Here is a 13,033-nt window from a genome sequence, read left to right as displayed (position 1 = left end):
CTTCTAATAGTATAATTATTTCTCTATGAATTTCCCCAAAGAGCAGAGAACTCCCTCTGGCACACCCACAGCCAAGGTATTTTTAAAGTATCATCACTTTTCTAGTGTATGCCGCCAACTGGCCAAACAATCCCAGGATCAGGTGGTACAAAAGTGATTTAAAGCTGCTATTGCATCACCCATCTCTTCTGTCCCAGCTTCTACTTAGTTCAGGGTCTGCACTAATATCTCAAACATTCCTGAAAATGATATATAGGGAATTTCGTAACTGCATTGCTGCGCTTTTCAAAAGATGAGATAACTTAATGTGATGGTTATATATACAGCAGTAGAGTCATAACAGTTGCTCATTAGAGTTGTGTGCCTTTTGACAGATGCCATTTTCAGCAGCTCACGCTATTGTCCAGAAGGCAAATGGCCTTCCGAGTATTCGATACATGCTGCATGTAAGCAATCCAAATATAAGGAGGACAGCCGTCTCATTGCTCAGGAACTTATCTCGTAATGCCTCTCTGCAGAGTGAAATAGGTGAGCAAAGGACTAATGTTTTCTTTCAGATTTTATCTCTGTCTCTTCTCTATTTTCAGTTTTCCTTTTTTTTTTTTTTAAGAAAAGACTGGATTAGTGGATTTAACAGATTTAGGGCCAAATGCTTGCAATCTTTTTTCAGGTAAAGGTCCCATTGACTAAAATATAGGTTTTGCCCAAGTGAGAACCATAGGCTCAGATTCTCTCTGTTTACCAGTATTCTGTATTTCTCATCATATCTTTTCAGAAAAGATTAAATGAAAGTACTTAAATCAGTCCAGTTTTGGAGAGGGAATATAGTCTTGCGTTTAAAGTAATTCACACACTCATAGGTTTACTATGATGTAATTAATCCCTATATTTGGCCCTTTGAGTGTAGCCACAAGCTGTCAAGGTCACAGTATGCTGGCAGATCTTCTCATTGCAGCCTCTTCCCACGGGCACTAGTGTAAGGCCATGTCTACACTAGCACTTATGTTGGCAAAACTTTTGTCACTCAGGAGTGTGAAAAAACACCCCCCTGAGTGACGTAAGTTTTGCCGGCAAAAGTGGTAGTGTGCACAGAGCTATGTCGGTGGGAGACATAGCTACTGCCGCTCGTTGAGCTAGTTTTATTGTGTCGATGGGAGAGCTCTCATAAGGTGGCTCTAAGAGCGGCACAGTAGAATTACACTGTGTAAAATCTATGCAAGTGTGTGTAGAGTCAGGCCGTTGTTCATGCTACTTGTGTGTTCTATCCCTTCCCCCCATCCTGTGTCTCTTGTCTATTTAGATCGGAAGCTTTTCAGGCAGGGACCATCTACTGCTCTGTGTTTCCTTTGTGTCTAGGACAGTGGGGCCCCATTTTCAGTCACTGAGAATAACTGAGGCCCTACTGTAATAGACATGATTAGAAACACGAACCCAGGAGGGTCCTTACCCATTGTACCAGTGCAGCATTTAACCCAATAACTTGAGTATATTTTGTTGTAGGGATCCATGCTGCATATTGCTATGCATCTTTTGAGAAGTACTGAGTATCTAGAACTCCCACTGATGTGGTCTCCAGTTAGGATTTGGTATCAAGTATCATTTTTCTGAAAGGGTTCTTAAGCACATGCATAACTTCAAGCACATTTAATGTTCAGCCCATGCTTAGATGCTTTCCTGAGTCAGGATTGGTTTATGCACTTTCTTAAATTCTTTCTTAAATCAGGGCTTTGAACTGGAGTTCAGAAAGCTCGGTAGCTCCTGTGATCAGGCCCATAATATATATACCTCACAGTTCAGAATTGCTATGCTAACATTTATGCTATATTCATCACACCTTGCACAGTTGGTACAAAAATATTTTATAAGTTAAATGAATTAATTGAAAGTTAGTGAAGTGTCCCCAGCTTGGATGGGTTGGAGTAAAATATAATACATGTTAATCTGCCTCAGACTGGGGGGGCTGCAAAATACACTGTAGGGAGGAAATATCAGCCTAACAATATTTATAGCTAGACATCATTATACCCACAATTGGCTATAAAATACAACCATGAACTTTCTTATGAAGTGACAGCCCACCTGTTAGCAGACACCCAGTAACATAGGTGGAGTAAACCTGGTATTCGTGTGTTGTTTATACAAAGCAGAATATATGGTACATATGTAGTTGAATTCTTTGTTTCCCTTTCATCCTCTAGCCAGAAACGTCTTATCAGATTTGGTCTCCATACTTCCTGACTCTGTCCAAGGGTCAGATGTTACCAATGAGACCATGGCTTCTGTCTGCTACACCTTGTACAACTTGACCCAGAACAGCTCCCAGAATGCACGGCTTCTACTAAATACAGATGGCCTACCAAAAATAATGAACATCAGCATGAGTGACAGGTAAGCCATTTTAAAGTTCTCCCCCAAGATAAAAGAGCAGCAGCATCCATTGGAAAGAATATAACTTAAAGGAATAGACAGCCTAAATAATAATCGTAGTGTGACTCAAATCAAATACATTGGGTAAAACAATGAAGCCTTTTTAAATAACTGCTCTACCCTGTCTTTTTTAATGGCTCCTCAAAAGGTGATAGGTAAGGCTGCTAATCTTTCACGGAAATTACGGATTTTGTGACTTCCTGGGACCTCTGTCACTTCTGCAACGGCAAGTGCGGCTGAGCCCAGGGCTGCCTGAAACTGAGGTGGCCCCGGGGCCAGCCACAACAGCTGTAGCTCGGACGGCACCAGGGCCAGCTACACCGGCCGCTGCTCCGGAGGCACCAGGCAACTGGTCCTGGGCGCTGCCCCGGAGCAATGGTCTGGGACCAGCAGTGGCATCCCGGGCCGCCCCACCACCAGCAGCAGCAGTGGCTCCCCAGGCCACCCCACCACCAGCAGCAGCTATTGTGCCCCAGGCCGCTCCCTCCTCCCCCCACCCCAGAGCAGCAGCGGTGAGGCCCCGGGCCACCCCTCTCCCTGCAAAAAGCAGCAGCAAGGCCTCAGGCCACCCCCCACCAGCAGCAGCAGCTGCAGGGTTCCGGGCCAAGCCTCCCAGCAACAGCGATGGTGTGCCAGAGCAACAGCAGTGTCCACCGGAGCGGCCCCCCACTCCGAACACCTGCAGCTCCCTGGAGCCTCCCAGACCACCAAAGATTTAGTCAGGGTATTTATAATACAAGTCATGGACACGTCACGGGCCGTGACTTTTTGTTTATTGCCATGACCTGTCCATGACTTTTACTAAAAATACCCATGACTAAATCGTAGTCTTAATAATATGCTACGGCTATGTCTCCACTGCACACCACTGGTGGCATCATGTAGGGCATGTATAGATACACACAGCAGTGAAAAGCAAGCACTGTCCACCTGCAGTGTGTACAGTGTGTACATGTGCAGTGTGTACTGCTGCATGTGGCAGTGAAAGGCTCTGGCAGAGGAAACACAGCGGGGAAAGGCTCTGGCAGCAGGGAGGCAGTGGGACACTATGCTGGTAAAAATGGTGGTGTAGATAGGGGAGGCACTGCTAGGGCATGTAGAGAGCTGTGTAAGTAAGGTACATACCCACAGGGTTCAGGCGTATCTTTACTCTGCTTGCCTAAAGCAGTGTCTCACTATCTATACTGCTTTTTATACCTGTACTAGGAAGGTGTGCAATGTATGTAGTCTATCAGCCGCTGTAAGGAGCGAGCAGCGTAGGCACATCCTATATTATAGGAAATTCATCTGTTGGAGGATTAGATCTTTTATATGAATAATTCTCTTTGTGCCAGCCCTTCTCTCATATGGGTGAAATTCACCTCAGTGCAGGGGGCCTACCCAGGACCGTCCATAAACTAAAGCCCCATTTTAACCTTTAATATTGGGCTTAACTAGTGCAGAGGGCATTCGATGGGCCCACTGTGCTGCAGTGTCTTTCGCCCTTAATGAATACCCCTCAGAGGTGGAGAGTTCAGACTACTCTGTTGGGAATATCATCACTAATAGCTAAAGCAAGGAAGCGTGTCCCCTATGCTACTGTAGGTGGTAGGGATGTCATGAGCTGTATTGGGGAACCTGGGAGAATGAACTCTACTCTTGTCAGGGAAATGAAGGAGGAACTGATCAAAACAATCATGTTTTTAAGTCTGAACACACATTGTGTTCACGAATTGGTATTTTAAATGTTTTATATTTATTTTTACAAATTGCAGTAATATGTTCAACAAAGCTAGCAAAGCTGCCTCAGTTCTCCTGTACTCCTTGTGGTCACATACTGATCTCCACAGTGCCTACAAAAAGGTAAGATCTGAGTTATTGCAAACATTGAATCTGCCTTCAAATTAAACTGCTTTGGGGGTTTCTTTGTGCAGTTCATAGAATGCAATGTCCTGTATACAGAACACACGTAGAACATCTGGTAGTTCTGCATTGCTGGTAACAAATCCATGGTGTGGATCACACTGGGGAGAATTGTTTTCTTGATTTGACGTCTGTGTGTTGGTTCCCGCTCGCTAACGAGTGCCCTCAACCCCCCTCAAATTGTCTCTGTTTTGGGCTTCCTATGTGCTGCTAGAGTTGATGTAGATGCTGTTGCTTGTTGTTGCAGTAGTAATGGTCTTATTAGGATCCAGGAAGTGGGCAGGCAAAGCCTGCCCACTGCTAAAGGATTCCCCCCCTCCCCCAGCCTAAGAGGGGGGTCCACAGGACCTGGAAAACCAAATTATTACAGGGGACAACTAATGAACAACAGGGACAGGAGTGCGGTCAAAGGGTCAAACGAAGGGAACTGGACGGGGACACAGAGCGGAGAACCCCGGATAGCGCCCATTGCTCCTTAAAGGCATCAAGGGAGTCAGTGGACGCCGCCCAGAAGAACTCTGCCCTGATACGTGAACGGACGGAGGATCAGAAATAGGCCCTACAGTCACAGGAGACTCTGTCGGCCAGCCTCCTCACCCTGGTTTTATAGATGGCCATTTTAGCCAGGGCCAGGAGGAGGCTGACCAGGATGTCCCGTGACTTAGTGGAGCCATGGACAGGGAGTGCATAGATAAGGAGGTGAGGGGAAAAGTGCAACCAAAATCTTAACAAAATATTCGTGAGGAGCCGGAATAGGGGCTGCAGCCTGGCGCACTCCAAGTAGACGTGTGCCAGGGTTTCCCTCACGCCGCAAAAGGGGCAGGTGTCCGGGATTGGGGTGAACCACGCCAAGTACACACCCATGCTCACGGCCCCGTGAAGGAGCCGCCAACTGATATCCCCGGCGGGCCTCGGGACCAAGATGGAATATAGGCTGGCCCACCAGGGCTCCTCACCCTCTAGAGGTGGCAGGAGGTCCCGCCACTTTGTGTCGGGGCGGGACATGAGGGTGAGGATGTGAAGGGTGTGGAGCACGAGCGTGTATAGATGTTTCCTTGGTGCGGTCTGGAAACGGACTGGCTGCAGCTCGTGTAGCCAGCTCACGGTGAAGGGGCGGGGGGGTCAGTCTGGTCCACAGGGCAGGGGCCCGATGAAAAGGTCCAGAGGGCCTGGCATGGAGGGTGGGCGGGGCATGCCCTCCCTTAGGACCCGGTTGAGATAAACCCGAACAGTGAGCGGCAAAGCGGCCCTCGCCTCCTGAAGTACGCGCAGGGGAATACGAGGTCTGGAGAGCCCCATGCGCTGAGCAAGCGTCAGGGGATCAAGCCAATCTCCCCGGTTGTAGTACAGAAGGTCTCCGACTCTGGTGACTTCTGCCAGGACAAACCTCTGGCGCACCGAGGGGGACTCCGCCACCTGCACACAGAGCTGGGGGTTGTGTAGCAGGGACTCCGCGAGGAGATCTTCCCCCATGGACCTGGTCGCTGTGAACAGTTTCCAGAGGAGGTCCTGGTAGAAGACCAGCAGCTCAGAGAAGTCTCATGGAAGACTTCTCGGATGGAGATAAAGGAGCTGCCTGTCATATTGCAGCCCCCGGAAGTGGCGCAGGAAGGCGTGCGCCAGTACGCTCCACACCGGACTACCTGACCATAAAGGAGCCTTTGCAGGGCCTGGAGGCGGAAGACATGGGCCTGAGTGTGGAGACACTTCAGGCCCTACTCTCCCTCCTCCGGGGTAGATGGAGAACCCCTGCAGAGACCCAGTGCAGTCCTGACCAGAAGAACTCCAGAATCAATGTCCGGAGGTTGGCCAGGAAACCTGGGGCTGGGACCAGGGTGTTGAGCCAGTACTAGAGCATGGACAGGACTAGTTGATTAAGCACCAGTGCCCTCCCTCGAAGGGAGAGACACCGGAGTAGTCCTGTCCATCTCCCGAGCCGCTCTACCACCCTGCCCTCTAAACCGTGCCAGTTCTCCAGTAGAGACGGATGCGTGGCAGAAAGGTAAATGCCAAGATAGAGCAGCGGACCCGCGCTCCACCAAATGGCCTGAAGCACGGGTGGGAGGGAGCTCGCCTGCCACCAGTCTCCTACCACCAAGCCAGAGCTCTTGATGCAGTAGTACTGGTGGTAGGCTATACATCAGCAGGTGTGAATCCAGCACCTGCTGAACTAATTTGACATGGAGGAAATAAGACATCAATAAAAACAAAGGCAGGGCAGGGCACCACCATCAAGGCAGTTTTGTTCTGGGTTTTTTTTCTTTGTTTATTTAAAGCCCAGGTGTTAGGCTATGTCTAGGCTAGGGTAGGCTAGGCTAAAGAGTTTTGTTGACAAAAGTTGCGCTGACATGCAGCCACCACTTTAATTAAACCACTGTTGCATGTCCACACTATGGTCCTTGTTTCAGAAGAGTGCATTCACACTAGCAGCTGTTGCATCGACACAGAGAACAGTGCACTGTGGATAGCTATCCCACGGTGCAACTGGTCGCGGGGTGCTTTGGGAACGGTTTGCAATGCCTTAAGGAGCAGGTACAGCATCACATGATGCAGGTTTCTCAATCCCATAATTCCATAGGCATCCTACTAGATTACCAGCTGCTTCTCAATTGAAGTGTGGGGAATGGAAGAGGGGGGACAGAGACCGTGTTTGTGTTGGGTGAGTGTGAGTGGGTTATCATACTGTCTTTTAAGTTCAGACAGCAGCTGGACTGTCAGCAGTCCTGAATCTGGGGGAGGGGGAACCCTCACACACATCAGCCCCCTCCGCAGCAGCAGCCTGCTTGCCGCTGTGCTCCTAGTCCAGGAGAGAGCAGGATTCCACATTAATTATCTTCTGGTTGCTTCTGGAGCGGAGCAACGTGCTCAGTTCTCAGAACTTCCCGGAGCTTTGAAAGGGGAGGGTTATATGCCTATGTAGCTGGAATGCAGGGCAGCGGAGTTCAAAACAATATGCAGAGCAGTCACAGTGAGAACTGTGGGATACTGGGGGAGGCCAATTATGTTGACATAACAAACAACAACATCTACACTGATGCTTTGTCGCTTTAACTTTGCTGCAAAACACTTTATGCCTCTTGTTGAGGTGGTTTTATTTTGTCGGCAAAACAAGAGTTTTGCCGACAAAAGAAGCATTGTAGTGTGTACACCTCCACTGTTTTGTCGACAAAAGCTGCCTTTTGCCAACAAACTATGTAGTGTAGACAAGGCCTAGAGAGCTTACAGCAGCACATCTGTACTGCTGCAGTTGTGCCGCTGTAAGGTCACCCACGTAGCCGCTCTGTGCTGAAGAAAGCTCTCCCATCGGCATAATTAAACCACCCCCAATGAGGGCGGTAGCTATATCAGTGGGAGAGCGTCTCCTGCCAACATAGCACTGTCCTCACATGCGCTTCTGTCGGTGTAACTTATGTCAGTCGGGGTGTAGTTTTTTTCAAGTCCCTGCATGACATAAATTTTACCGACAAAAGGGAATGGCAGGGGAAGGAGTGTTGGCCAAATTAAACAAACAGGAAATGGTCAAACCAGAATTGGCCAGCAAACCAGCTCTCGTCTTTCCACTTGGAGCCTATGCAATTGCTTTTTTCAGCCCACAAGGGGGATCACTTAAATCTGGTTGATGAGTTGAGTGCCTCTTCCCTGAATTTCTTAAAAATTTCCTCATTCTTTTTTTCCTGCTGTTTAGAAATTTCACCTTTTAAAACTTTCAGTAAATTAAAAGAACAGATCTTTGAGTTGGTGCTGCATGTTTTTTCCTGTCTGAAATTAGAGCATCGGTCAACCATAGATATAATAAGTTGGTTTAATTTGTCACAGCTCTCCAGGCAGACTTAAAAGTAATGGCCTCTCATCTAAGGTCTGGCAAGCAAGTCTACTGCACATTGTGCCTCCCATCACAGTAGCAAAAAACAAAGCTAAAGTAGACAAAATGCAAAATTGGAGCTTGAGTTTTCGTAATAAAAAAATTGCATTTCACCACAGTATACAGAACATTCTTTTACCAGTATTGCATACACAGCAGTATATATGCAAACCAGAAATCTAGGTTGTAAAGTAAGATGCTGTAACTGAATCACCTTTAGCATTAGTCACCATTGTGTACAACCACAAATTCATTACAGTGTCATAGAGTTAAGATAAAAGCTGATGGCCTGAATTTTCAAAAGTCACTAGGGACACTTTTTTGTGTTCAAACTGAGACTTCTTTAAAGGGGCCCGGTTTTCAAAAACTTCTGAGCACTGTCCTTATGAAAATCAAACCTTTTTAAGGTGTCTTAGATTGGGCAATGAAAATTTGAGGTGCCTAAAATCACTGCTCACTTTTGAAAAATTAGGCTGACAAAGAAGCAAGAGGAATTACTTGACCAAATAAGATCAAATAAAATCTTTGATCATCCTTTTACAGTAACATTTCATATGCTTTGTCTGTGGCTGGCAGTTGGTTTTTGTCCTATGCATTCCCTTTGTTTTCAGAATTGTCATTAACTGTAATTAGATCTTTTTGTTTCATTCCAAAGGCTCAATTTAAGAAGATAGATTTCGTCAATAACCGGACAACGAGAGCATACAACTCACTCAAAGACTAAGGCAGGCTACAAATATATAGAGACTGTGTATGGGTTTGTATAATTATCTACTCATATCAGCCTGGCCACCATGAACTATCAAGTACATCTTTTGAAATAATGTCCTGTTATTTCTCTTCCTTTCTGTGTTTAGAGGGTATTTTGGCTGGACCTGAGAGAAACACCACCAGCCATGCTCAGGTCTGTCCCTGGTCCTTCTTCCCCTTTCTCTGTGCACACAACCAGCCGCCTTCTGCTAGCAATCTATTCATTTTCAGCTCTGCTGCAGCTGTTACCAGTAAACAGTTCCCAGCCGGGGCTGGTGCAACATCAGCAACCTGATAAAGTGCTGTCAAGTATCTGACAAAACAGAGACTGATTTTGTATGACAGCTGATGCTGTCTTCTGCCTTTACCCTATATCACACTGTTCTCAGTGTATTTCAAAATACCAATTGCCTAAGATGGTGGTGTTAGGGATTCCTAGTGCAAATTTTTTTAAGTGTACTATTCTAGTCAGTGTTTCAAACAATAGGTGTACAGAGAGGTTTGAAATTCTGACCTGCAACAAATTCTTTATAGGCTACTTTTTAAAGATGAAATTCTCCAGGGGGTAAGTTTCAAGTGTGCTGCTCAGGGAATAATAACTTTTTGTTAGCCGCAATTGTAGTCTTCCTTTCATCATGCATGCGCAGCACTAAACATTTATCTCCACACCGTGTGAAATGGAACAGAATATACAAAAAGTTGTTTTATCATGTGCATTTTTAAAAGCACCCAGAAAGTTAGTTGTTTTTTTTTGAAGGGAGTGTTTGACTTTGTTTTATTTTATTTTTTTGTTTTTCTATTTCTTGTATTCATGTGCTCAATGGCTCACCAGTCTCTTTTGCTTTGAGATCTCAGCAGCAATAGCAAAATTGACAAGCAGTAATGCAGCTTCAGCTCACTTTCCTCCCCACCTCACTTTCACTGTTGGCAGAATTTTTGGCTGTGTCCCAGAAGGAGTTTTAAAAAGTGCCAGCAAGTTACTTCGGGGGGGAATTCTGTGCCACTGCGCAATGCAGATTTTTGCAGAAATCAATGTTATGTGCGCAGAATTTCCTTTTTTTCCCCACAAAAAAGGGCTGCAAAGGCTGCCACTAGAGGCAACTGGACCCATCAGAGCCCAGCTCAAAAAATAGAAAACAAGGCCAGGGGGAGGGGGAAGGAACTGGAGGGTTCCCAGCAGCTGCAGTTCCCAGCATGCCCTGAAGGAAGGAGGTGGCAGCATGCAGGAAACTCTGTGCAAGCCTGGGACCCAGCATCAGGCTGTTTCTCCCTCTGGATCCCTGGGCTCTAGGAGAGTAGCAGATGTAAGTGTCTAAGCCAGGGAGGGCCCCCTGGCTGGGCTCTGGGGGAAAAGGAGTGTGAATATCTGGCCCCCCGGCTGGGCTTTGGGAGGGGAGAAACAAGAACTGGGTTGTCGTAGGGGTTTCTCTACCCCTGTGGGAATTTTGTGTGTGTATTGGTACAGACATACTTGCTGACAGGTATTTTGAAATAAAGTACCAAAATAATTGGAACTAACATTATATAATGTTATTTTGACAAATAAAATTTGCAGAATTTTAAAATATTGTGCACCAGTTTTTTAATTTAATGGTAACAAGAGTGGAGATTGGTCCTTATCTTTATTACTAAGGATATAAGTGAGAGATTAGGGACATTGTTGTTTAGGAGTTCATCTTATCCTGCTTGATATGGTTTCACTTGCAGATATAAATTATCCATCGGAAAATCATAGTCTCTTCACAGCAGTTAATTGCAATCTGACAATCAGAGCAGTGTGACTTCAGCCGTGGGAATAGGTAACAGCAGATGAAAATCTAAGTAATACGACACTTGGGATTTATGACATGGTCTTGTATCTGGAGGAAGGGAAGTAGGCTAAAATACAGAAAACATGCAATGCCCTCTGTAAAAAAGAACTGTCTCTTCATAAATTTTTCATGCCTTCTTTGAGCCAGCAGCTGATCTTTAATGTATAAAACTCGATGGGCCAGATGATCAACTAGCATAAATCAATGGCACTCCATTGAAGGCATTGGAGCTATGCTAATTTTATGCCTTCTGAGAATCTGGCCATACCTATTTATAGCCCTCTTTTGCCCAGCCTTCACCTCACAGCAACTTCACTACCAGCCTCTGGCACAGGAGCTATTCCTGTAGCCCTGATCCACCCAAGGATTCCTCCACATTATGGAAATCCTCAGCAGAGTCTGCTTTATGACTGGGAGCAAAGACTTAATGGGCCAAGAGCTGTACCCATGCATTTTAACAGTCCTCACCAAAGTTTCAGATCTTACCTTACCTAAAGCTATAACCAAACAAAGCACAGCACAGTAGCATATGCAAATATATCTCTGGATACTTGGGAGCTAAATTCTGCTCTCAGATCTACATAGCTGTCATTGACTTCTGTGGGAGGCACATATGTGCATCCAATGCAGAATTTGTCCCAGGAAGTTTAACAAACATCACTATTTTCCTACCCTAGATCATTTTCATGTATTAGTTGAGGCTTTTTCTTTGCTTTGAATAACTAACACCAAATGCATTAAGTGGGAGGTTCTTAAAATATGGGCATTTGCAACAAGTTTTATTCCCAAATATAGATGTTGCTAAAAAAAAAAAAAAACTACAAGGGAAAGACAAGCATACAACCTCATGTATGTTAAAATGTTTCTTTTATTTTTTAAATGCTATTGAAAACAGATATTTAAAATCTGAATATTTCTCTCCAGTGTTCTGAAACCAAACCCTGCTGCATTGTACTAATGAATGGACACCAGGAAGTGGCACTGAACAGTGTTGTACTGCCTTGAAATGAGTGAAATGCAAAAAAGTATACAAAGAGCATAAAGGGTGAAAGTGAAGAATGAAAACCAACACAAGTACCACAGAAACAGAGAAGAAGATCTAAGAATTGAGAGGGAGACTTTCAAAAGTGCTCCAGGCTGGCCTAACTCTGCTCCCCTTGACGTCAGATTGAATTAATTATGGGGCTAGTTATAGCAAGTACAGAATGGGGGTTTTTTATGTTGGCAGTGTCCCTTTAAATCATGAGTGTTCAAAATGTATTTTGCCGTTCTAAGCAGGAAAAGTCAGAGCAGCCAGCATTTGAAAGTGATAAATAGGGATGTTTGGGAAGAAATATAGGGACACACCTTATTATTAGGCTTGGGAGGATTTGTTTTTTATTGGTAAATGGTAAAATTGACATTTACCAACATACACATACAAAACAATGAAAAAATATTTCCATTGATGATAATCAAAATGTACAGATAGGCAAAGTAAGAAAAACGCTGCTTGAGAACTTTCTAGACTCCCATATTAAAGTGTGCAAAACATGTTGTAATGCCGGCATTAGCAGATCTGGGGCTGGGGCTCCATTTAGGTAGCTGTAACTTTTTGAATCTCAGTATCTGCTGTCATTAAGTAAGTGCTGTCTGACCCACCCAAATGTCCTGCAACTGTGAAAAAATGCTTAAAGCTCATAATTTTGTGCAACAGAACATTTAAATTGATAAAAATCAAATTCTGCCAAGGCAACTTATTACAGCTGAGCTTCTTCGTATATATGAAATCAAAAACATTTCAACTGGACTCCTAGGGAGAAAAACTGTTAACTGGAGAAATAATAAAGCACTCGCTCAAATGGAAAATCTGCCTTTGGATTGTATTGCTCTTAATGGAAATATTGGTTCTGAGTGAAAACTTTCTGCTTTCAAGCCTTATCTACCTTAAAGAGGGTAAGTCCATTTTTGTTATTAGATCTTGGTATGGAGAAACAGAATTGCTGTAAAAGGACCATGTAGTGATGCAGTTTAGCTGTTTCTGGTTATAGCAAAGAACTCCTGTATTAATCTGTTTACAAGAGGGTGCCTGTTACAGCATTCCTTGCAGATGCAGTAATGATCTGCCAAAACACTTGGCATTCCTGAGTTCTCACTAGCCTTGCAGAGATGTTTTCTATCGGGCTGATCACCCCGGTTGTATCTGAGCATCTCATAAACATTAATAAAATTATCCTCATTATGTTCCTATGAAGCTGGGAAACATTATTACCCCCCATTTTAGAGAGGGGTAACTGAGTTA

General features: G+C 45.0%; 1 protein-coding gene across 2 annotated transcripts in view; it reads left to right on the top strand.

Annotated features, from left to right (window-relative positions):
- The window catches only part of PKP2 (plakophilin 2), a 66,112-nt gene extending 53,505 nt beyond the window's left edge, over positions 1 to 12,607 (top strand). Inside the window, exons 10-14 of one of the 2 annotated variants that reach the window (XM_038413233.2) lie at positions 375 to 528; positions 2,199 to 2,388; positions 4,182 to 4,269; positions 8,847 to 8,948; positions 11,677 to 12,607. In XM_038413233.2, the coding sequence (XP_038269161.1) occupies positions 375 to 528; positions 2,199 to 2,388; positions 4,182 to 4,269; positions 8,847 to 8,915 (501 nt within the window). In that variant the 3' untranslated portion in view covers positions 8,916 to 8,948; positions 11,677 to 12,607. Of the gene's footprint in view, positions 1 to 374; positions 529 to 2,198; positions 2,389 to 4,181; positions 4,270 to 8,846; positions 10,507 to 11,676 lie in introns of those variants that run through there. The other variant, XM_038413224.2, reaches the window with a different exon arrangement.
- Positions 12,608 to 13,033: the final 426 nt, after the last annotated feature.

The sequence above is a fragment of the Dermochelys coriacea genome, chromosome 1 (assembly GCF_009764565.3).
Source record: "Dermochelys coriacea isolate rDerCor1 chromosome 1, rDerCor1.pri.v4, whole genome shotgun sequence".
Lineage (NCBI taxonomy): Eukaryota > Metazoa > Chordata > Testudines > Dermochelyidae > Dermochelys > Dermochelys coriacea.
This window is presented reverse-complemented; position numbering and strand designations above follow the sequence as displayed.